The following is a 26,023-nucleotide window of genomic DNA, read 5'->3' as shown; positions in this document are numbered from 1 at the left end:
AAATTGGTTTCCAGGTTACCTTTCTGGAATTAGTACAAATTACTCTCCTTTACAATCTCTTCAAGTCTTGCCAAACTAGGATGTTTGTTGTTCCCCATGCATGTCATTGTCCTCCCATGTTTGTTTCTTGCCACATGTTACATTTCATTTCTGAAATATAACATTCCCTTCTAACACGAAACCTTTTCTGATTTCCCCAAGCTTCTATCACCTTCCCTCAAAAAATTACCTTATACGTATTAGCTTGATATTTACTTATATGTGTATGTTCTGTTTTCCCCAGCAGAATGTAAGCTTTTGCCCTTGTCTCCCCAGTCTGGCACATACATAGGCTTGATACATAGTTGCTGAGTGATAAATGATGTTCAATGAATTAAGAACTGCAGAAAATGAACCTTCCAATTCCACTTTATGGCCTTTTTAACGTACTGGGTACCAATGACTATCCAATGTGCTACTTTTCTTCAACTTCTTAATATTTCCTTACTGCATTTTAAAAAATTTATCAAAGATAGTAGAAAACAAGTAGTGGAAAGAGGGAAATAAGGAAACTTAAAAAAATACTCCATGACAATAAATCTTGATTCAAGAATAAGATCAAAGCTCACTAGGTTCAACTAGAAAGATACATACCAGGAGGGGGGCTGAGATGTAAACCATGCTTCAAACTCCAGTGTACTGGGAAAATACCAGCACTATTAACATGACACACAAAGGATCGTCTTGTGGGATTCTCTGGTCGCAAATCATCAATTTCCACCAAAAAATATTTCTCATTGAATACCTGTAAGTTTAATCCACAGATATTAAGTTCAACAAACATTAAATGGTTTCTACATGTGACTTCCAATGACAAGTATCTTAAACAATTATGGCTAATTCCATGTTTACCAACCATAAAGACACAGGAACATAGTCTCAATATACTATGCATAACTGGAATCCTCAGAGATTGAAAGGACACTTTTACCTGACCAAACTCTTTTCTAGACTAAGAAGCTTAAAAAATCTTGTGAGCCTCAAAATAGTTCCAGCAACTCAACTCAGCATACATTTATTAAGTACATCAACATGAACAGAGCAAAAGAGCCTCAGAGCTAGAAGGAAACTCAAAGATTACCCAACTCAGCCACATACCTGAACTCTTTACAGTAACTGTAAAAAGTATTATCTGGCCTCTGCATAAAAGCCAATTATGTGGAAACAACAATTCCTGAAGGAGTTTATTCTACTGTAGAATAACTCTAATCATTAGGAAATTTTTCTTTACATAACATTGATTCCAAACGTGTCTCCACCTCATGGCTCCTAATTCTGTTTTCTAAAGCCAAGCAAAAGAAGTCTTATCTAGTTCTTCCCTCCATACCACAGTCTCTCAAATATTTTTAACAGTTTTATTTTGCCCCCTAGTCTTTTCTTCTCAAGACTTCCAAATAGTGCTCACACAGCATGGTCTCCAGAACCCTCACTATACTCCGATTTGTCAATGTTCTGATGAAAATGTGGCACTGAGAAAAATAAACATTATATTTTATATTCCAGATGCAGTCTACGATCCAGAGGACAATACAAAAAGATTATCACCTACCTCATTCTTAATCTACAAAGCTATTCCACGACCTTACCCCTTTGATTTATTTTACTATTTTCTAAAGCTAGAGTCCAATCACAAATGTCATCTCACAAGTCTCAGTAAAATGGCTGAATTTCTTTAAGATCTCTAATTACCTTGCTTTTACCCAGATGGTATGTATCTGTATAGAGATCATCAATGGCCACATGACTGATATTATCTCTTTTCTTGAATATAATCTCTGTAAACTGTTGCTCTTCTCTACTCACATTCTTAGTATGGAATACTTGCTACTCTGTGGTATCTAGCTTGGCAGATATAAGTGGACAGTTTTCTTTCTCTCGTTCTATTTTCAGCATAAAGTCCTTTCATTAAGGGACTCTCAACAAACACCTATTTTACCGACCCATCCTTGTTAAGTGTGCACTGTCCCTATCCAAGAGCCTATTGTTCCTAAGTTTTACTGTAGTCCCCAAAATCCAAATCTCCTTCTAACATATCATATTCTCTTATCATATACTTTTCTCTTCCAAAGTAATTACCTTCAATTAAAAACTGTAATGAAATACTCCCTGGACCCCCAAGTAGTTTATGCTCTTTCCCAAGATTTCACAATGTTCAGCAATAGTGGGGAAGTTCCTTTGCATACTATCATTCAATCTCATGTTTATCACTAGTATTGTGAGTTTCCTGCTTTCACTAGTTTAGTCTGATTAGTTTCCTTAGGCATTCTATCACATTCTAGCTGTGTTCCTGCAAGAGATGGTTACCTCGTCAACACAGAGTCACCAACCAATAAACCCAGTCACCACAATTCATCTCTTCTTCTGATCAGTAATGGATATTCTCTACATCTGCATTTCTCAGCCAAAAAAATCTCTAGTTCCCACTCATACAGGTAAAGCTTTACACCTATTTACAGTTGCAAATGTTCCAGAGTCCCTTTTCCATAAATTCACAGTACTAACCCTTAAATGCTCAAAAAAAACTTCTAAGAAAGGTTAGGATTTCTCTTTCCCTTTTCTGATTTTTTTCCCCATTTTCTATGTGAAATATTTCTTCCATTTAAAAAAAAGAAAAGAAAAAAACCACCACTGTTCCTGATAACCTGGAGAAGAGAAAGGTGTTCCTCCCGTCTCTTGATGTGAAACTGCCACAGCACAGTTTAAAAAAAACAACAGAAAAACAGAAAGAGCACATGTCTGGAGTGAGAACCGAGAGTAAAAATCCTAGATCTACAACTGAGTACTTGTGTGCCCTTGGGCCTTACCTCCGTGACACGGTTTTTTCATTTATAAAATGAGGAGTTTAAGCTGTATGACCTTAAAATCCCTTCTAGCTCTAAATCTATGATCTTTGTGCATATCCACATGCAACCTGGCAGAAACAGAACAGGAACAAAGATTACACCTTGGATTTCAGTGGTATCAGGAAATTCTGCCTGTAGCAGGTGGCACCTTCTCTGAAACTCAGAGTCTCAGACAACTACCTAGAAGCACTGCAGGGCACAAAGCCAATATACATCAGAGACTGGTCTTGAACCCAGGTCTCCCTGACCCTAACGGTAATAAAATGGTAATGTGGTAAAAGGCTCTGTCAGCATTACTGTCCTCACTTTATGACGAGTTACATAATCTGTCTATCGTTACACATCTAGGAAGCGCAAAGGCAGGATGTGAGTGCAAGTTTTCTGACTCCAAATCCACTTCTGTTCTTTCTCCTGTGAAGTCACACAAAACTCTCCCCCTCTTTCATATTCTCCAGGCCAAGTGGAAGTAACAATCTCATTTTCTGCTTAGTCTCTTTTTACAGAGTCTGTACATTTTCTCCTATAGGACACACTATTGTTTAATCCATAAGTAGCAATTCCTGCAAAAGCTTTAATGCAAACAGAAGCTGCCCTCAGCTGTCCTGTGACAAGATCTTCAGAGTTTAATTTGTGGTCATTTTTTGCCTTCTCTCTTCCTCTGTGCTACAACTTCAGATGCCTTCTCCTCTTTCTGACCATCTCAATGCTTCAGATATATCTGACTACCCTGTAGAATGGGGCTGAGGGGGTCAAGTGCGATTAAGTGTCATTACACTATAAAATCTGTTTGTTTGCTGACCTCAAGAATTTTGCACTCCACCTGCATTAAACATTAAACTTAACACATCAGTCCTGACACAAATAAAATTAGTCATATTTTTTTCCCTATACCTGGGGTAACCCTCTGACAAGGGTCCTAAAACCTGACAAGGAAAAGTGCATTTCCCCGACTTGTGACATTTCCTAGAATAAAACACTTTGAATGACCTGCTACCAATCTCTCAAGCCACCACCTCTGACATGAAGAGAGGTAAAAACATAAATTTCTTTTTTACCTTCACAACTGTAGCAGGAGAAATAGCAAAGGGGGCCAAGGGGTCTAGGGCTTCCAATTTCATGCTTACAGAGAATGTGTGATGACCAATTACTGGTTTATCCTGAAATGAAATCACCATGTTGAAATAATTACTACAGATGCTCAAATGTCCTGCCTTGGTTTTTAAGTGTCTGATGGCTTCTATATTAATTTTTGGACTATCCCAGGTACATGTCAAAGAATTATGCTACTTAATTCAATCTTCTATAGAAATTAGTTTAGCTAATCCACTAGTCTTCTTTCCTGGTGAACAACTGAAAAGATTAAGCCCAAGAAATCAGTATTTTGTATATTCACGCAATATGTTACATAAATTAAGAATGAAAATTTGGAGCAGGGGAAGAGAAGATGTGGAATAATGAAGCATACATTTAACATCCACCTTAACCTATGGCTACTTAGCTAAGGATATAGCTATAAAAAAGGCTAAAAGATAAAATTAAACTACTTACGATGTTTCAAAGTCATACAGATTGATAATGAAAATCAAAACCACAATGGGAAGAAGTAATAGCATCGTTTTTCAAAACGTCTTTTCCCCAGATACACTCCTCCCACCATCACTTGCTATTTACTGTTTTGCCAACAGGGCTACATCTTTGAAGTTTGTTTGTTTGCCTGCTTTACCTTAAATAAGTCAGAAGGTATCAGACACTCTTCTTCTTCCTCTTTAATTCTGGTTAAGATCTCCCGCCATTCTGACTCACTTCTCAAATGTCTGATAGCTTCGGTTAAAAATAAAGTAGAAGTGCATTGAATGACATGGAAAAAGTTGTTCAAAGGTCACAAATGAGGATTAATTTCCTCTAACAACAAGTGTGAGTATAAAGGAATCCCTAAAACGGAAACCTACTCTCAAAATGCACTTAAGGAACTTATCACTAATTTTTAATACTTTATTGGCTGAGGAGTGAAGGCTAAGTATAGAACTTAAAGTAAGCAGCTGAATGTACCTGGACAATAAACATATCACTGCAGGAGCAAAAGAAGGCCTAACATGGTGTAACTTTAAACATCACAGTCACTGAAACTCTGGTTTAAAAACATGAGTTTCAACAAGACTTGCCACTTCATGAATCCCACTTATTTGAACCCCTCACTTACATGTTTTACTGCAGTCAGGTGGTCTTAAATTGGTACTACAAATTACAAATGGCAAGAGACTTGGAAATAATAAAACTGGAAGAAAATGTAAGATATAAAATCATAAACTTTACATTTTTACAGCCCTATAAACTTTAACGATATCTTTACTACATGTAGTGAAGGGAGCTTTCACAACACACAGGAACATGATCAATGACTAGTCTCTTTCATCTAATCTCTCCACAGAAAATGTCTTCTTAAAAGTTGTTCTTCACCTGTTGGAGGCTGAAGCTCATATCCCTGCTGAGATGCCCAACCAACTTGATGAAGGAATGGATCCAGGTAAAACAACCACTGTTCAAACTGATCAGAATTCTCCACACCTTCGTAGTGCAACTTCAATCTTCCCCCAATGTTATCTGCTACATTAACAATCCAAGTGCTTAAGGAATCCTGGAAATTTTGACATTCCAGTCTGGAGCCTGGTGCAATGAGATCCAAAGGATTCTTCCCTTTATGAAGCTACAGGTAAAAAGGGAACACAAAGAAATAAGAGAACAAGCAACAACAAAATTAACACAGAAATCTGGGTTAAAAATTTTAAATATCTAGTATAAACTAAGTCTTTAAACAACGTTAAAACAAGTTTTAAAATTGTTTGTATTCATGGAGTAACAAAAGACTCAGAATAAGACATCTAGTGTTTTAAGCAGAGATTCTACGGAGAATCTGTGAAAAGACTTGGACAACAATCTCAGAAAACAAGAAGGCACAGATGCTCTGCAATCTATATTAGGGGAGGCAGTACCCACAGAAATAGAGGAGATAAAGATTTAAGTAAAACTTAAATACTACTGATTAAAACCCAAAATGTTCTGTTATACTTTTGTGGCCATATACAAGGTGACTTCATGCTAGTACAGATGACTAATCAAACTAAAAACCAAATGACTAAAATTCCAAGAGAACTCTGCACATTCTACTACTTGATTTCACTCAGGAAGGCAAGTATACAACTCAAAAAGGAAGTTGCCCTGTCTCAGTTATTTGTTACAAGGACAGGAGGTTCTTTGCAAAATTTATGATTTAATCTCTTCTTATTTTCTCAGTATGTATTACTATTTCCACTTAAGACTACCTATCTACGTAAAGTGTCTGTAACCAATGGGAGGAGTAAGAAATTACAAAGGAAAACCCAATGCTTTAAAGCAATGTTCTGAAAACGGCAATAATGTTAGCCATACAACCCAGAGGGATGGCCTGGAACGAAGTCAAGAACATCTTCTTTCTTGTAAAAAGAAATGTTGTCAAAGACAATGAAAAGGGGAGGGGGGGTGCGGAGATTAGACCTGCAATTTCATGGTATAAATAAGTCCTAGATAAGGAAACTCCCCCTTTCAACGGAGGTTAGTACCTTCCGTGAAACTGTTAGTCTTACAACTGCCTAGGATACTGAGAGGTGGGCCCTCACCCAGCGCTGACATCTACCTACTAAGCATCGGAGGCCCTGACATCAGGATCACTTCCGCTACATACTTTTTATGAGATTGGACCAATCTCTTTCCTTGATGGGTCTCAATCTCCTCCTTTGTAAAATGAAGGAGACAAACTAGATGACTGTTTTGCGAAGTCTAAAAGCGCCCAGAGAGGTAACTTAGCACAGCTGATAGAGATACTTCCTCAAAGTCAGACAGAGCTAGGTTCAAGTCTCGCTTCTGATTCATGCTGTCTGTGACCCCAAGCAACTCTCTGACTCCAAACTGCAGAGCAGGTGTCCGCCAGCCTGCGACGGCATTGGAAGCGTCCTCAGCCAATGAAACCACAGGTTCAGTCACTCTACCTCCCTCCCCCCAAAACTGGGGAATATCCAGAAAGTTACATGAGTATATTTATACAGAAAATACCACCATAGTTTCAAATAAGTTTTCCACGTTGCTCCCAACACTTACGCCCTCTAGCAGGTTAGAAGGAGCGCTACATGCTCCTTTCAGAGTCTCCCGCAGGAACTCACTGCAGTCAGAAATCTTGTCCTTGATACCTAAATGGGAGAATAAATGAATAATTATTATCCCTTTTCTCAAAAATAAACCACCTATACACTTAACTTTTTTAAATTCTTAAATAATATTTCAAAGAGTATTATTTCCTTTAAAGATCTACTAAGAGATCTGAAGATTCCCCATCCCTGGATTAGGACATCTATTTTTCCTTATAGACCTCAGCAAAGATTGAATTTAATTCCTCATGTGGATACATGGCAATAATATTTATCAGTTTAATGAAGACTGCATATATTCATGAAGTACAAGGTTGGTCAATTCTCATCTTACAGCCAAAATACCTAAGAAATCAATCAACCAACCTATAAGTGCCTATTATACATCAGGCACTGTGGTTATACAAAAAGAGGCAAAAGACAGTCCCTGTCCTCAAGGAGCTCATGATGTATTTAGGGGAAACAGAAAATAAACAAACGAACGAACAAATACACACACACACACATACATGCATACATGTGTGTAAGTATATAAACAAGCTATATACAGGATAAGGAGAAAGCTACTAGAATTAAGAGGAGTTGGAAAAGGCTTCCTGAAAAAGATGGGATTTTAGTTGGGAAGTCAGGAAAAGCACAAGGTAGAGCTGAGGGAGGAGAGTTCCAGGCAAGGAGGATGGCCAGAGAAAGGCCCACAACCAACACATGGAGGGTCTTGCTTGTGGAACAGGAAGGATGACAATGTTACTGGATCAAAGACAATGTGGTAGGAAATAAGGTATAAGAAAACAAAAAAGATAAGATTATGCTAAGTTACGAAGGGGTTTTGAATGCCAAATAAAGCAATTTGTATTTAATCCAGGAGGCAAAAGGGAGTCAATGGAGTTTACTGAGTGAGGAAATGACAAGGCAGACCCTGTGGCTTAGGAAAATTTGGTGGCTGAATGGATAGTGGATTGTAGAGTGGGGAGAGAGGCAGGCAGAACCACCAGCAGGCTATGAAATAATCAAAGTATGAGGTGATGAAGGCCTGCACTAGAGCAGCGGCAGCGTCAGAGGGGAGAAGGAGCCACAGTTGACAAATGTCGCAGAGATTCTGACAAATGACTGGACGTGGGGGATGAGGATTGTGAGGTATCAAGGATAATTCAGTAGGGAGCCTGAGGGAAGTAGAATAGTGCTGCCTTCTGCAGTAACAGCGAAGGTGAATAGGGGGAAATGGTGAGTTCTGTCTGCATATGCTGAATGTAAGATGTCTACTGGACATCCAGCTGGAGATAGGAGACAGGTACGTAGATTTAAGAATCGTCAGCATACAGAATAAATGACGAGCAGGAGGCTTTCGGAAAAACCTGGACTTAACGTGAATGACGCAGAGTGAAGTGAGTCAAACCAGGAGACCACTGTACAGCAATGATCAATTATGAATGACTTAGCTATCGTCAGGCATACAAAAATGCTAAATAACTCTGAAGTACCTATGATTAAAAAAAAAGCTATCTGCCTTCAGAGGAATAACTGAAAGAATCTGAATGTAGATCGAAATACATTATTTTTTTACCTTTATTTTTCTTGGGGGCTTTTTTCCCTGTATTTTCTTTTACAATATAACTAATATGGAAATACGGTTTACATGTCTGCACATGCATAAACCTTATAATTTGCTTGCCTTTTCCATTGAGGGCTGAGGGATGTGAGGATGGGAGAAAATTTAGAGTTTAAAATTGCTTGTTTTTTTTTTAAAATATATCTAATTTATTTATTTTTCAGTTTTCAACATTCACTTCCACAAGAATTTGAATTCAAAATTTTCTCCCCATTTCTCCCCACCCCCCACCCCAGGACACCCCATCCACCCCTTCCTGCAGTCTGTCCTCCCTTATATCACCCTCCTCGCTTCTTTCATCCTCTCCCATTTTCTCGTGGGGAAAAATAAATTTCTATGCCCCGCTGCCTGTACATTTTATTTCTCAGTTGCATGCAAAAAGGTTAAAAATTGTTTTTACGTGTCATTAAAAACAATAGTAAAAAAGTGGAACATCTGAAGAGGGATGAAAAGTTCTGAAAGAGCCACTATGGGGAGCTTGATCATACGAAGAGAAAGATAGAGGAACTGTCTAGCAGCACCTACACACAGCTGAGGCTGTGTGACATCAACTTGAAGTGGATGCAGCAATAACAGCTGTGTGATTTTCTCCACTCCAGCACACATGTAGGAGCAGAGGTAGCAAACGGTGAGAGTGAGCTAAGGCTGAGGCTTGGCAGGGCACAAACGGAAACATGATAAGGGGGCCAGCGATATGAGAGAGACGTGTAGATTTAACTGATTCCCAAAGGGATAAAGAAGGGGCAAAAAAAGGAGAAAGTGGCTTGTGCCTGGGAGATGGCCTAGGAGCTAACTGTGAGGTCAAAAGAAAGAAATAACTCAAGAGATTTTAAAGTCAGAAATGTTAGAACTTGGTGACCCTCAGGATGCAAGAGATGAAACAGGGAAGACTAAATCCCCTGGAATACAGCAGGAACTCAGTATTTCTTGAGCAGACTGAGTCAAAAGAGAATGGCCTACACTTTAAAGTAGAACTATGTAATTCATCTTGCCTTTGTATTTCTAATTTTAATCTTGTATGCCTTGACTTCTTCCTGCAAGTGAAGTAGTGCTCTCATATGTATTTGCAAACAATGCCAGACCTAAAGCTGAAAGAGATATCAGAAGGCATCTATCCCAACCCCCTCACTTTACAGATAAGGAAATTGAAATGGTAGTGGGCACACACAAACATCCTAAGTACTGGGAAATCTCATCTATGCCAATAATACCCAAAAACCAGGAAGGACAGGAAGAAGCCTTGGGGAAACCTAAATAAGATGTATCACAAAGCTTATATGCTAAACACGAATTTTTCTTGTATTTTCTTTTTCAAGAGAACAGTTTGAGGTCCTCACTCAAAACCTACTATATAATCTTATTACACAGTTTTCACAAGATAATATTTGGTTTAGAAAACACAAAAGCAGCAAATTAGAATAGAAGCATCAAATCATAAGGAAAGAAGGAACTGAGCTATCACAGCCATGAAGGCTACAGGAAGCACAAAGCAAAAGCCCCAAAGCATGGCCATGGAGGCCATCAGTGTAGGGGCCAACAAGCTAACATGCCCCAAAGGCACTCGTTACATTACTGAAAAATACAATCTATGTTCAAAATTATGACTTTGAGAAAAGGTTAAATTGCATCCAACACCCCCTACACTGAATAAAGCATGGAAGAAGATGATACATTTTAGAAATATTTTCAGTCAAAATAGTTTTTAAAAAGAAAATGTCGTGGTCTTTTAACATTCATTTATTTGGAAAACTCTTAACCAGACTTGAGGTTCTGGTGGTCCTGGAGAGCTACAGTTTTTGCTATAATACTCTTCAACCTACAGGAAACGTTCTCTACCTTCAGGTGCTTTGAGAAGCTTCTTATTCTGCTCACACCAGCCAATGGGGTGCAAATCAGCTGTCCTGATATCACACCAGAAATCTGCTTTTCGGTCCTCTCCGTAGCCATCGTAACGCAACAAGAGTAACTGCCCACATGTGGTGATGATGGTGGCAACCCAGTAAGTTTCATGGTCAGATTTTACAGCAACCTCCAGTTTCATGCCAGGGGCAAATCCATTCTGCAGACTTGTATCCACCTGAATAACAAAACTCAATAACTACCAGACCATCTACGGTACATAAAATATTCTTACGGACAATATTTCTTATTCAAAAAAAGTCTTTAAATATACGAACCCTTAATAAAATTTTCTTTAAAACAGAACAAAAACATAAATTCTAACATTACGTAAGTAGACCAAACCAAGAATGGCAACACTTTCAGAAAAGTGAAATAAAATGCTTTACCCACAGAAGAATATGATTACAGAACTTGTTTCTACTGAGGATGAAAACCACTAAATGTTTATGGAGCCCATGAGTTTCTAGAAGTGTCATGTATTATTCAACAAGTGATGGATTTGCGCCTCAGGTTCAGAGAAGTTAAGTCATTTGCCCAGGGGTTACTCAGCTAGTAAGCAGAGGAAGAACACAAATCCCTAATTCCTTGACACCAAGTCCCATAATGCTCTCCCACTACTCCACTACTTCTATCTCCTCATATTTGGATAAAAAGATAAAATTAAGAATTGAAGCATGAATTCCCTACATGAGATTTATAGAAGCAAAAAGAAATTTAGGAGTTCTCTTTAAATCACTGAAAAGAAATTTCTGAAAGTCCAATGCTGGCTAATGATAAAAGTTTAAAAAGCAGCACCAAAATTATCTACTGATGAATTCCCAAAGACAGGTAATATGTATTCCATATGATATGTACTATAAAGAAGTCGGGTGCAGGAAAGTATATCCTCTTCATACACCTGGATTGTTAACTTCAAATTCAATTATGGAAAAGCAAAGCTCTCTATGGCCAATTTCTCTTTCCAGAAGGAAATGGGAAGACTCAGTAATAAATTGCACTAGGTAATGAAATCAGTAAGGCAATGTGAATAAAACTGTAAGATTCTGACTTTGTTAGCACATTTTCTCATTGGTTTTGAACTTAAGATTCTTCCAAAAATCAAGCGTTAGCTAGATAACTAGGCGAATACAGAGCAAATTCTAATAGCTAGACAAACTGTTACACATTTTTTATTTTGTTCAATAAATTTTTAAAATTCATTCCATAATTTGACTTCATCAAATATTGCTGGAAATGAATCATTCGCTAAGAAAAACCTTTCTGTCATGTAGATATTCCTCATGTTTATAATGTATTTGAATATTTATTCTATGTAAGCATACATGAAAAATTAAGACTACATTAAAAGCTATTTATTTGCTTCTTTTTTCATGAGCTCAACTGTTTAAAATCAGTACAAATCCAAATAGCCACTAGGGGGCTCTACTGTTTTATTAACTGATAAGCCAAAAACATAAAAGATAATTAAAATCATATCTGCATTTGAAATATACAATTTTAATCAGAAAATTCCAAAATGGATATGCATGAACCAGCTATAAAAAATCCAAAGAAATGCAATTCTGCATGTAAATATATTTTTAAAAAAAGATTTCGGTATGTAAAAACAAAGACTGAAAGATATAATAAAAATTTATAAAGAAATGGTTCAGACAATAATCACTGCCTTTGTTCACCATTAGCCCCATCCCATAAGAGAATGTGTTTATTTTTTAAATAGAACTTTTAAGAAGATATTCAGGATGAACAGCCTGATAAAAGATCTATAGAAGGGGTTCTTAGCCTTTCTGTGTCATGCACCCCACCTGTCAGTCTAGTAAATGAGGTCTAACAAGCCCCGCTTAGCATGCTTTAAAATGCATAAATTAAAGCAGGATTATAAAACAATTATATTAAAATAGCTATCACAATATTTTTTAAAACAAGTTTGCAGACCTCAGGTTTAGAACTCTTGAGTTAAATATATTCATGAGTAACTAATCTAAGTTATACAGCTATATGCCTAAACATCTGAGGCTATGTCATGTGATTCTCTTTTAATGACGTATTTAATAGACAAATGGCCATGAGGACTACTGGTGTGACTAACCAGGAGAGCTATAATGTTCTTACTTGTAATAACAGCAGATCAAATGTCTCCTCTTAAGGAGAGGAAGCACAATGAACTCTGACTGTGGGAAACTAGTTGCTGTCCCCAGGGCAGAGTACAAAAAGACACTCTCAACAAGGACTCCTGAGAAACGGTTGGAGTAGTGGAAACAGACTCACACTCAGAGTCAGAGAACCTTGGTTCAAATCCCAGCTTGGAAGCTCAACATCATCAGGCAAGTCACTTTACCCTCCTGGCTTCAATTAACTCATCCGCAAAATGAGAGAAATAAAGCAGATGATCTTTCAAGCTAGCTCTAACTCCTGCGATCCTGTGGCATGCTGTAAGGGTGATCATTTCAAATGAATATACAAGAGTGGTACAATTTTGTTCCATTTCATCCATAGGCTTCTGTACATGAGGCTACAGGGATTTTAACACACATGAAAGGTTACTGAGTCAACTGACTCATCTGACAAGAATTAGGAGGCAGAATAACAACTAACGATTATTGTAGTCTTTTTGAATCAAGCATACTTGAGTTTATCTTGCTCTAACTTTTTTATTTCCTCTAATTTAATTCTTCTAAAGACTTACACATGAATCCAAGGGGAAAAGGACATACAGAAAAAGTCACAAAAATAAAGTGATAACTTACATGCTTAAAAGATCCATGTGGAGCTGCTATGGATCCTGTGTCTTCTAGATATTCATCCCAGTTAAATTCCACTTCCTCCACACCAGATCCAGCATCTGGAATGCAGCAATAAGGTGAAATTCTCTCTTTTTTTTTTTGTTAGTCAACAAGCATTTACTAAGGAGGACCTGCTACGTACCAGGCATTGTGCTAAGTACTGGCAACACAAGGGAAAAACGGTCTCTGATCTCAAGAATCTCACAGGCTACTGTTGAAAACATTTCTACAGGCTATCATCTTGGCACTAATATGAAAGACAAGTGAGAAAGGCTTCTTGCAAAAGGCAGAACTTTAACTGAGACAGGAAAGAAGCTTAAAGGAGATGAACAAGGGGAGAATTTCAGGCAGGGGGACAGCCAGTAAAAATGCACAGCTGGTGCTTCAGAAAGCAAGCGGAGCAGTTTCACTGGACAGCAGAGTACATGAAGAGGAGTAAAGTATAAGAAGACTAGAACGGTTAGGAAGGGGCCAGCTTAGAAAGGGCTTTAAAAGCCAAACAAATGATCTGATATTTGATCCTAGAAATAACAGAGACACAGAAGTTGATTAAAAAAACAGGTGACAGGGTCAGATGTGCATTTTAAAGAGACCACTGATGGCTGAGTGAAGGACAGACTGGAGTGGGGATAGCCTTGAGTAGGCTATTACAATAATCCAAGTGTGAGGTGATGAAGGCCTGCACCACGGTGGTGATGGCTATCACAGTAGAAAAAGGGCTATATGCAAGAGATATTATGAAAGTAAACAACCGAACTTGGCAATTGGTTAAATGGGGATAGGGGATGTCCCAACTTGGTGCCCATTGTGTGAGTGAGTTGACAATAACACTAGGCCACAAGTCTGGATGAATGGGATGACATCCTACTCGGAAAGAGGAAAGTCAGGAAAAGGGTCAGGTGGAAGGGATGAGAAAGAACTTTTAAATGGAAATAATGGAGTTACTTCCATTTTCTATTTGCAACAGTCTCTCTTTAAGTCTTCCCACTTCCATTCTCCCCACCTCCCTATCCTTTATACTACTGACAGAATAATGTTAAATAAATATACAGATGTGTCCCTCACCTACTCAAAAACTTTCAACAGCTCCCTATTGACAATGATTAAAATTCAAGCCTTTCCACAATGTTTTGCTATCCTGCATTTTTAGCCTTGTTTTTTATTCCTCCCATCACCAGTCTGGACTACTTCTTATCCCCATGAATGCTCCTCACCCCCACCCCCACCACTATGCTTTAATTCTGTCTAATTTCATCAACATGCTCCTAACTCAAGCCTTGGGTGCCACCTTCTTCAGGCTCCTCTTCCCTTTGATTGAAAGTGGGGGGTATACGAAATTCCCAAAGCCCTCTCTTATAGAAGGCAGAAATTGGACTTCCAGATAACTTCACTTTCCATTTGCAGCTATGAATGGTTTCAATAGGTACCCCCGGAGTGTCTTGTCCTCCCTACCCCCACTTATCAACTTCCTTGTCTGTGTTGTGCTCTCCCATTAAATTGTAAGATCCTTGAAGGAAGCTACAATCTCCCTTTTTCATATTTATATCCCTGTGTTTACCACAGTTTCCATTTTATTGAACTGATCACAATATTTCCTATGCATAATGTCTTCCCTCCCCTTCAATTCATGTTAATTTCCAAGTTATCTTTTAAATATCAAGCAAATAACACTTCCTCTAGGAAGCCTTCCCTGATCTCACTGGTCAGTTATGATGTTCTTCCTCCTCATACCTAAGATGGATTTTGCTCTGAACTAACACAGTTCTATAATAATGGAATAAATAGTACGTTCGTCTGCACTGGCATCTTATTCTTGCCCCACCCCATTATGGGTCAAGCTCAGAAGCTCCACTTTTGGCAGTGCCCATTCCAGCACACATATTCAAGAGGCAGAGCTTGAAGGGACCTCATACTCCATACTCCTCATCTTCACAGTCCAATTCTTCTATTTCATAGATCAGAAGACTGAGAGCCACTGAAGCTGTAACTTTCCTAAGGTTACACAGGTAGTAGGTGAGCGAGATACCATTTCACTATGGCACCAAGAGGCACAGCTGAGAAGAATGTCAGGCTGGAGTCAGGAAGCGAGTTCAAATTCAGCCTCAGACACTTCCTAGTCGAATGACCTCCGACAATTTACTTCACCTTTATTGGCCTCAGCTTACTCCTCAGTATAATAGCACCTACTCCCCAGGGTTGTTAAGAGGGTTAAATGAGGTAACAATGGTAAACCATAACTAAAGATGCCTAACAGTTCCTGGCACACAGTAACCACCACACAAATGTCAACTAGTATTATTACTACTATTATTATTATGTCAGCCAACGTCATTTCACCGTACCAGGTAATTTCTCTGACCTATTTAAAACTGAAATTAATTTGTATGAAGACAGTCTACCAGTAATGATAAAGCTACGATTCTTTGAGTTCCACTTATCAGCACCATTTTGATCAGCCACAGTTTGAATCCAGAAAAACTACTGCTGGATTCTACTCAGTGACTGGTCTGATTGAAATGAGACTGAAAACATCACTTTAGATTTCTTCCACATCCTAATTCTCATTCTGAACTTTAAAATTATAGAACAACATCTCAATTTAGCCAAAGTGGGTATTTTATAGCGCGGCATCTCTGACAACTTTCTGGAAAGAATGCTAGATTTGGGGGGTCAAAGAAGTCCTGGCTCTGGCACTTTCTACTTGTGCAAACTTGGGCATTTAAACGACCCAGGCCTCAACGTCCTCAACTGAAAAATGAGGAGGTCAGACTCGAAGACATCTGAGGTGCCTCTGGGCTCTAATACCATCCTGTAATTATATCTAATAACACTTTATTAAAATATCGAGACCACAGGTTCCTATTACATTAAGTCCACAAACAAAACAACCAAGTTTAATTTTAAAAACATACAGAAAAGGCATAAGATGAATACACAAATGTAGTTTATTCTTATAAAATTAACAATGAACGACAAGGAAAACAAGGAGTATATTTCTAGCTATGCAGAGGATAAAAGGAGCACCACAATCTATATGCTCTCGTTCCACTGCAGTCACCAGCAGGGGTGGCCACACACACTTGATCTCCTAAGTCACAAGTGTTCCAACTCCACTGTGTGTTTCCTTCTGCATATTACATCATTCTAAAACCAAGTCAATGGGTATCACCAGACTGCCAAAGGGATCCATAATGAAAAAGAGATGAGAATGTCTGGACTGGATCCTAGAAAACGCTTGTCTCCACCCCATTATCCCAGCTGACCTCCACCCCTGGAACACTAACCTTACAGACCACCATGGTCTCTTGGTTTCCCTGACTCCCTTCACAATTTGGCCCAAATGTGATCTTCTGTGGTCCCCCCTCTCAGAGGTCCTTCCATCTACTCGAAAGACATATTTTATCAACTTAATTCTTTCTATGTTACCTCCACCATTAGAATGTAACCCCCTGAGGGAAGGGCTTATTTTTCCTTCTTTGTATCCCCAGTGCTTACACAGTGCCTAGCACAAGCACAAGTGCTTAATGAACTTAACAAATTAGTTGAAGCCTATTTTCCAGGTCAATTACACAAACTATCTCCTCCTCCATCCCTCTACACAGGTACCATGTCTGGAATGCTTCCTCTCCTCACCTTTACATGCTGGAATTTTTATCTCCCCTTAAGGGCCCAGCTCAAATGTTGCCTCTTGGAACCCAAATTCACTGTTTTTGTGTCGTATTTATTCTAGATTTGTCTATGAATGTAATGCATTTTCCCAATTAGAATGCCGGCCCCTGAAGGGGAGAGTGACGGTTAGCAGTGAACTGAAGTTCAGGACAAGGAGATGAGAGTAGGATTACGTCAACTATCTATCCCCGAAAGGCTTGGCAAAAATGATCAGCAGTGGTCTCTCAAAGATGATGAGCCGTGTACAAGGCCTAAAGGGCAAATGATATTTGAAATAGAAAGCAGAGAAGTCCTCTCATGCTTCTGCCTGGGACTCCAAATTCTGAGAAAATCCTAGAATGTATCATTAATAGTATGGTGTGTGAGCATTTAGCTAAAGCACAATATCACTTCATGAAGAATAACTCAGTGAGAAAACCCTGTTGGGGATATTAGCCTGGTAGATCTGGGGAATGTGGTAGAAGTAGTTCACGTAAATGTGAGCAAAATTCATGACGATTCAATTCAATAAATACATATTAAGTACCTGCTATATGAACAGCACTACATTAGGCAATGAGAATACAAAGATCAAAAATGAAAATAACAATATTCACTACTCTCAAGCAGTTTATGTTTTAGTTGGAAATACAACATGTAAAGAGATAGATCTAGGAATAATATTTATAGGAGGTGCACTAAAAACTAAAGAATAAAAAATATATCTTTAATTAAAAACAAAACTAATCAAGAAATGATTTAGGTAGGAGCTGAAACTTGAGTTGGGACTAGAAGAATGACAGGAGACTCGAAGAGGTAGAAATGACAGGAAGGAGAACAATCCAGGCAGGAACAACAACACAACGTATGTATATAAAAGGGAGTAACTGTTAAACAATTCTAGAAATACGGGCAGTCTGTAAAGTTCACTCCATTTTACGGCCCTTCCTCAATCCCCACCAAGACGATCTTCTTGTTTAAATTGAGCTGAGCGTTCATACCTTACTCCAGCTTTTGGACAATCTAGTTCAGGGTTCTTAACCTAGGGTCCATGAACTTGTGGAGTGGTTTGGTTTTTTTTAATTTTCATAACTGCATTTCAATAAAATTGATTTCCTTTGTAATCCTATGTATTCACTTTATGCATCTTAAAACATTCTTCTAAGAAGGGGAAAATTATACAAAAAAGTTTAGGACCCCCTGGTCTAATTCGATCCCAGTACCTTCATTTTAAAGTGGGAAGATTGTTGGAGTCAGGCTCAAAGACCTAGGCTTAAAAGCTGTGAGATGTGGACAAATCACTTAACGTTTGGAGGTCTCATTTGCTCGGTCTGTAAAATGGGAAAAATGGCTCCTGCCCATCATCCTTCCCAGCACTGTTACCTGCCCCCTCTGCCTCCCTGACTGGAGTCATGGGCTCCACCTCCACTGAAGGAAGGGGCCCAGAGTGATCTTCTCCCCATTTTCTACCAGCTACACTGCTTTTGAACTTTTCCGGACTTGTGTGTAATGCTTCTCCTTGTCTGTTAGTACGTGATCCTTCTTCACCCCTCCCCTGCTCCACCCCAAGTCCCCCTGCTTTTCCGCTTCATGTGCAGTCTTCACCAGTTAGACAGTAAGCTCTCTGAAGGCAGGGACTATCTTTTCATTTGTACCCTCCGTCTTAGCACAGTACTCAGAACACTGTCGGGACTTGACAAATGTATACTGGTTGTTTCAAGAATCAAATAAGAGAAGGGCTGTGAAAATGGTCATTTTCTGAATCTTCTCACTTAAATATTACATATCATCATGACTGGCATCAAACGAAGTAAGTTCTCTGCAAAGTATAGCTTTGGCCACATCAGACAAATAATAAAGACAACATCTCCTGCATTAATACTTTAAGATATACCACATCACAGTGGTAGCTGACAGAGCATGCAGATGTCATTTTTGCTAACTATTTTTCTTTATTACAAGTGGGCTGAGGGATTCTTATATTCCAAGAGATGAGAGAAGGCAAAATTGGGAAGCAACTGTGATATTTTTTAAAAGGCATAAGGCTTATTTTGAAAATACAATATAAAACAACCAAAAACATGTGATACATGTTTGCTACAAATATTTCTTTTATTATCAACACTAGGTGAAGTTCATTACAAAAAGGTCTAAGTACACAGTACAGTCTTTTCTAGGACGAGTTGGAAAGTTCCCTATCTTCAAGATCCAAAACTAAAACTGGTAGCATATTTGAAATTTCTTTTGTAATTTTGACCCCCTACAAAAAACCAATGGGTTCTACACATTTCCCCACACCATCTCCCAGCTATTCTTGCCTTGGTTTTCTGCAAAGTAGGTCTTATAACTGCAGGGCTTTTATAGATTGGTCTTATGCTAATCCACATCTACAGAGGTACAGCTGAAATTAGTCCCACCCAATATTTACTTATACCTAAGTACTTGGAAACTCACTATTGGCATAACTCAAGGAAATTTCAAGTTATAGAGCTATCATTAAAGAGTATCTCAAAGCTGGAACTCTGTACATTTAATCAGAAAGGGATCCAATGAAAGAGAATCCTAGAATTGGGAGCACATGCAAAAACACTTCTATTCTACCTTCCTGTTTCCAGGGGGATGGATATACTATACTAAGGCAATTCCTGGTAAATGAAAATATATTTCAAAAGGTCTCCAGTTTTTAAAATACCTAGTCATTTACACACCTAGTCTCCAACTGTCTTAATTTTTATTAGGTTTGTAGACTCAATTTTTTATAAATTGTTTTTATCAAAAAGGAGAAGTATTAATAGCTAAACAGTAAGTATGCATTCTAGGACAGGTTCTCTTGTCTTCAAGTAGCTGCTATTTAGAGGGTTTATGAAATGTTTTTAGATGCCACGAGAGGCCTGAAATAGTAGTGAGAGGAGACTTGGGTTCTAAGCTTAGATCAGAAGCATTAACTTGCTCTGCAAGACTACTCTGCCTCAGTTACAAAGTATTATTACCAGCTAACTACTATTACTGTTTTTAAAAGCTGCAAGTTTACAGAAGCTTACAGAAGCTCACAGAAACATGTTTTCCAAAATGAAACTGAATTAAACACATTAACATATAGTTGGAAGGGGGAAAAGGTTCATTTCACAACAATTGGTTTAACTCATCAGATGGCTGAAAAAAATAGGTTAAAAAAAACCTACTCATGTCGTGAATATCTGGACCAAAAACAAATCTTTAAATCTTTGAATTTCATGTTCAAGTGAGTAAGATACATTCAAAATCCATTTCTACTGAAGACAATAAAAAACAAAGCATATTTCATATGAAAATGCAGGTTTCTATAACATACTTCCCTAAGATAACTGGAACTTCTCATTCATTCATTAAGCATTTACTAAGCACCTACAATGGGACAGGCAAGAAATGAAACCATTTCTGCTTACGTTCTATTGGGGGGAACAACTGCACACTGAAAAATAAATACAAAATACATACAAATCAATTTCCAGGGGAAAAACATTGGCAAACAAGAGGTTCGAGCTCTGCTTCTTAAAGGAGGTAGCACTTGAGCTGAGCTTTGAACAAAGACTAGAAAGCAGGGGTTGATGAGAGACAACTACATTGAAAGCATGAGGATCAACCTGTGCAAAGGCAGGAAGACAGAACAGCGAGTAGGTCAGTGTGACTGGACACAGAACACAATAAGCCTAGAAATGCAGGCAGGAGTCAGAAAGTTAAAGGTGTTAAAGGTCAAACAGAAGAGTTTGGCGTTTTATCCTAGAGGCAAGTGGACTTTTTTTTTTTTATCAGGAAAGCGCACAACCAACCTGGTGCTTCAGGAGTATCACTTTGGCATCCGGATAGAGAATGGGCTAGAAAGGGGAGAGACAGTAGTGGAAGGGCGTGGGAGAAGAAGTGTGATTTGGATGCTTCAGGAAAGAAGAGGAAGTTTGGACCAGAAGCTAAGAAGAAGGCGAGAGACAATCAATCCAGTGGCCTTTAAATCTTCACTCAATTATCTGCAGCATCAACAGACACACGGTTGATCACTCTCTCCTGTTCTGCTCCTACCCATCTGAATACTCCCTGTCAGTTCCCTTTGATGGATTCTCTTTCAGATCACACCTTCTAGCCATCAGTGTCCCACATGGTTCGGTCCAGGACCCTGCTTCAGTTCTCCCTCTACACGACTTCACTTGGTGATCTCATCAGCTTCCATGGATTTAATTACCATCTCTATGTTGATAATTCTCACATCTACCTATCCTGCCCTAGTCTGCCTCCAATTGTCTTTCAAAAGTCTCAAAAAGGATATCCAGTATATATCTTAAATTTGCCAAGTCCAAAGTAGAACTCCTTATCTTTCCCCCTAAACCCAGCCCTTTTCCTACCATAATAGAGAGCACTACTATTCTCTCACTCCCTCAGGCTCCCAACCAGAGTCAGTATGCATTCATCTCTTCCTCCATATCTAATCTTGACAATCTGCTCTTTACAACATCTCTCCACTATGACCCTTCCTCTTCTATGACACTCATCACCTCAATCCTGGAGCACACAAGAGCAAGCTGTTGGTGAGTTTCCCCAACTCAAGTCTCTTCCCGCTCCAATCAATCCTCCATTCGGCCACCAAAGTGAAAAACCGGATCTGATCATAACACCCTCCTTCCCCCCACTCCTTACTCAATAAACCCCAGTAGCTTCCTATTCTCCAGGATGCAACACAAAATAACATTCAAAGCCTTTCATAACCTAGCCCCCTCCTATCTTTCTAGTCTTCTTCTACCTTACTCCCTGGCACATACTCTTCAATCCAGCAAGACTGGCCTCCTGTGATGTTCCACAAACAAAGATGCTTCATCTCTCAGTCCTGGGCATTTTCTCTGGCTGTTCCCCATCCCCGGAACACTCTCCCTCCTCAACTCCACTGGACTTCCCTGACTTCTTTTAAGTCCCAATAGAAATCCCATTTTTTACAGGAACCTTTTCTAACCCCTCTTAACTCTAATGCCTTCACTTTGTTCATTGTTACTTGTTTATACTTTACATAGCTTACTTCATAGAGAGTTGTTTCCTCCACTAGACTGTGAGCTCCTTGAGGGCAGGCACTGTCTTTTGCCTCTTTTTGTATCCCTAGCACTTAACACAGTGCCTGGTACATAGCAGGAGTCTGATAAGTATTTATAGAATGGTTGGCTGGATTAAATATATCAGAAAAGGACTGGCATGCAGCAACAAAAGCGTACATAACATTACATAACACTTCTAGTAGCCCCAGTCAGCACGGTTGTATGACTTCTCACTGGTGATATACAGAACAAAACAGTAATGAAGGTAGAGGAGGTGGGAGTAATTCAAGGATGAAATCTGGAAAGCCACAAATAATAAGACAAGGACAATACAAGGATAAAGAACATTATAAAGCTGAACTAGTTAACTAAAAGGTCAAGACTTTGAAGGCAAACAGTGAGGTCAGAACATGAATGATGACACAAGAAAAAAGGAAGAGAGAAAAAAGTAACTGGGAGATTAAGGCAGACAAGAGGTTCAGCACAGGTAAAATACAGCAAGTGATGGAAGAACAGGAGCCTATGGTCAGATAAGGAATTTTAGTTATGGATAATGGAGATGGAACACCTGTGGGTGATGAGATGAAATGTATGACCACCTCTGTTTGTAACCGCAGAAGTGACAATAAAATGGAAAGCAAGAAAACTGAAGTCCCCAATTATGAGAGTAAGGGATGTAGAATAAAGAAATACTGAATCAGGCACTGAACTCTATGAGAAAAGAAAAAGAATAACTGAGGGGAGGGGGGAGAGAGGGAGAATGTTGACAGAAAATAGCCACCAGGACTTAAAAATGGTGTTACATTTGAATGAAGTGACACTTAATAAATGAAAAGGTACTAAATGATGGTTGTAGCGTAGTAAGTTTAGAAGAGGTAGTTAGGAGCAAGAAGCATGCCTATGCTGAAATGGAATGAAGGAGTACATAATGGGAATTAAGTAGAATATGGAACTGGGAAGTTAAAGTATCTGAGGAAACATCACTATGAGTCTTGAAATACCCTAGTATGAGGGCAGAAATTGGAAAAGACTGTGAACCAGACACTGAATTCACTGAGGAAAGTAATGGGACTCAGTGTCACTAGCTGAGAGATGACAAAAAACAGGCATTCTAATTAAGTGGTTTAATTAGATCATGGAAGACTCATAACTAAAACTGACATTAAAAACTAGTTTAAGATTCTCATAACCACTTCAGACTGATCTAAATAGCACTAGAGTTTAATTGGTAAAGCTGGAACTCAAACCCAGGTCTCCTGATGACTTCAATATCAGAATATTTTCCACTACATACTGATTTGCATTATTTTCTACTGGGCAAAAGAAGAAAATATGGTAAAATGACACATTTGCTGTAGGCTAACTTGCTCTTATGCCCAAAATATTTTCTTTCCCCAGAGAAAAAACAAATCTGATGCATTTAAATTTTAACTTATGTCCATTACATAGCTGTTTCCATTGTAGAGGTTTATTTTGCCATTTGCCTTAAAATTACCAAGAATTAAAAGTGTAGTTCTACTCTACTGTTCCAACTTTTTTTTTTATCAACTTTACCATGTTGTACAATAATCATATGACAAAACAAAGGAAAAAATTAATTACACTGCACTATCTAGGATCATAAATGATACCAACAGAAAGTACTTTAATAAAGTATGGACACTAATACCTGTGTCAAGCTGCTGTTCTCCGTTCATTTCCACAGCACCCAGACTATCTCCCTCAGACACAGGGATGGAAATTGTAAGATGCTGTCACCATCTGATGCTAATCGGCAGCTCTCTAGCTTCTGGTCAGCAGACATCCATATCGGTTTAAACAAGAATGCTGAAAAACAAAAAGATTAAAACAGGGTGATATCCCAAATCTGCTTTATCAGATATCAACAACAAGGAAAAAAAACCATTTAATAAGTTCCTACTATGCACCAAAAAATTCTAGGCATTGGGAATACAAGGACAAAAATGAAAGACCGTTCTCTTCAGGGAGCTCCTCACATTCTCTTCCATATTTCCCCCTTCTCTATTCATACAACAACCATCTTAGCTGAGGTTATTATCATCTCTCTCCTGGACTGCTGAAATAACACCTTACTTAATTGGTCTCCTTGCATCCAGTCTCTCCCTTCACCAGTTTTTCCTCCACTCAACTGCCCTACTATTATTCATAGATCTTATTACGACATTCCTCTGCTCAAGAAAATTCAACGGCTCCCCACTGCTTCTAGGATAGAATAAAAACCTTTCTGTTTGGTATGAGTCCCTTCAAAATCTGATTTTAGCCTATATTTCCAGACTCACAGTCATTGTTTGCCTCCTCACGTACTTTATCTTCCAACCATCTCCCACCTTTACACCTTTGCACATACTGTTCCTCATGCCAGGAAAACTCTCCTTTCTCACCTTAACCTCTTGGAACCTCAGGCCTCCTTCAAGGTTCAGCTCATGTGCCACTTCTTTTACGATATCTGTGATTTCTCCAGTTGTGAGTTTCCCCCTACCACCCCAATGACTATGTATTTATTTCTTATATACTCTGTACTTGCTTATTTGGGAGCATATTGTATCTACTCCCCCCTCCCCTTTCCCTAGTAGAATTTAAACTCCTCCACTGTCTCATTTTTATGTTTCTATCCCCAACACGTGGTTCATTGTAGGTGCTTGATAAATACTTGTTGATTGAAGTAGAAATGGTTCGGTGGTTCGAAAAGAGTACTTGACTTTGTGGCACCTGGAGCAGAGTCACCGACCTAGGGAACTATTGCAGCAACAATTTATCAGGACAGTAGGGCACCAGGTCTAGAGTCTACAATCTGGGCATACAAAGACAAAAAAATCACCTTTCATCTGTTGGGGGAAACAACTTGTATAGATAAGTAGGTACAAAATACATACAAAATAACTGGAGGCAGTACTAAAAACTTGGGAGAAGTCTGAAGTGTTTCTGTAAGAAATAGTATTGAATGTAAGCATAGAGGCGTTGAAGAATTGATCTGCATGGGAAAGAAAGCAGATCTCAAGGCTCAGCACTGAGCTGGGGTCATACAGACAGAGCAGCAGGTAGGGCCACCCAGGGGAAGCACAGAGTGTGTCGCAAGCCTGCAAAGGTGAACTGGACTCAGACAGTTCAGGGCTTTCAAAGTCAAACAGGAGTTTGCATGATATCCTGGATTTAACAGGGAGTCACTGACACTTCTTAAGCCAGGAAATGACTTAGGTCTGTTTTAGGAATATATCAGTTTGGCAGCTGTGTCCAGAATGGATTGCAGAGGGAGAGACTCTGTGCCTTAACTAAACAGCCAAGGTCACAAGAGATAAGGACCTGAACTAGAATGGTTGTAGTTTGAGTAAAGAAAAGGAACAGATGAGAGAGAAATTCTATGAACAAAAACTGGCAACTAATTGTACGTGGATCCAGCGTGGCATGAATGAAGAGCTGTGAACCTGGTGACTAGAAAAATGATCTACCCTTCACAGAAAAAGGGTGGGGGACTAATCCTCTCCTGGGCAGGGGTGATCCCAGGAAGTGAAGGATCATGAATTTTCTTTCGGCATGTTGAGTTTTTAAATGTCAGTGGGACATCTGTTTTTGTTGAGTTTTCTTTCAGTCATATCTGACTGTTCATGACCTCTTTCAGCGTTTCTTGGCAAGATACTGCAATGGTTTGCCGTTTCCTTCTCCAGATCATTTTACAGATGAGGAAACTGAAGCAAATGGAGTTGAGTGACTTGCCCAGGGTCACATAGCTAGTAAGTGTCTGAGGCTGGATCTGAGTTTAGGAAAAGGAGTCTATATGATGGGCAGTTGGTGATGGAGGCCTATGTAATTTCTTTCTTTCCTTCTTTCTCTCTTTCTTTCTCTTTGGGGCAGCTAGGTGGTGCAGTGGCTAGAGCACCAGTGCAGAAGTCAGGAGGACCTGAGTTCAAATCTCACCTCATACACTTGACACTCACTAGCTGTGTGACCCTGGGCA

At 39.0% G+C, this 26,023-nt stretch overlaps 1 protein-coding gene across 5 annotated transcripts in view; it reads right to left on the bottom strand.

The window, feature by feature from the left end:
* The window catches only part of SFMBT1 (Scm like with four mbt domains 1), a 177,415-nt gene that overhangs the window by 43,634 nt on the left and 107,758 nt on the right, over window positions 1–26,023 (bottom strand). For all 5 annotated transcript variants that reach the window (XM_072649647.1, XM_072649619.1, XM_072649628.1 and 2 more), the window contains 8 exons: window positions 23,720–23,877; window positions 13,316–13,410; window positions 10,503–10,743; window positions 7,014–7,102; window positions 5,340–5,586; window positions 4,606–4,703; window positions 3,938–4,039; window positions 634–784 (listed from right to left, as the gene is read on the bottom strand). In XM_072649647.1, coding sequence (XP_072505748.1) covers window positions 634–784; window positions 3,938–4,039; window positions 4,606–4,703; window positions 5,340–5,586; window positions 7,014–7,102; window positions 10,503–10,743; window positions 13,316–13,410; window positions 23,720–23,747 — 1,051 coding nt within the window. In that variant the 5' untranslated portion in view covers window positions 23,748–23,877. The remainder of the gene's footprint in view (window positions 1–633; window positions 785–3,937; window positions 4,040–4,605; window positions 4,704–5,339; window positions 5,587–7,013; window positions 7,103–10,502; window positions 10,744–13,315; window positions 13,411–23,719; window positions 23,878–26,023) is intronic.

The sequence above is a fragment of the Notamacropus eugenii genome, chromosome 1, assembly GCF_028372415.1.
Source record: "Notamacropus eugenii isolate mMacEug1 chromosome 1, mMacEug1.pri_v2, whole genome shotgun sequence".
Classification (NCBI taxonomy): domain Eukaryota; kingdom Metazoa; phylum Chordata; class Mammalia; order Diprotodontia; family Macropodidae; genus Notamacropus; species Notamacropus eugenii.
Note: the sequence above shows the minus strand (reverse complement) of the source record. Positions and strands in the feature narration are given on the sequence as shown.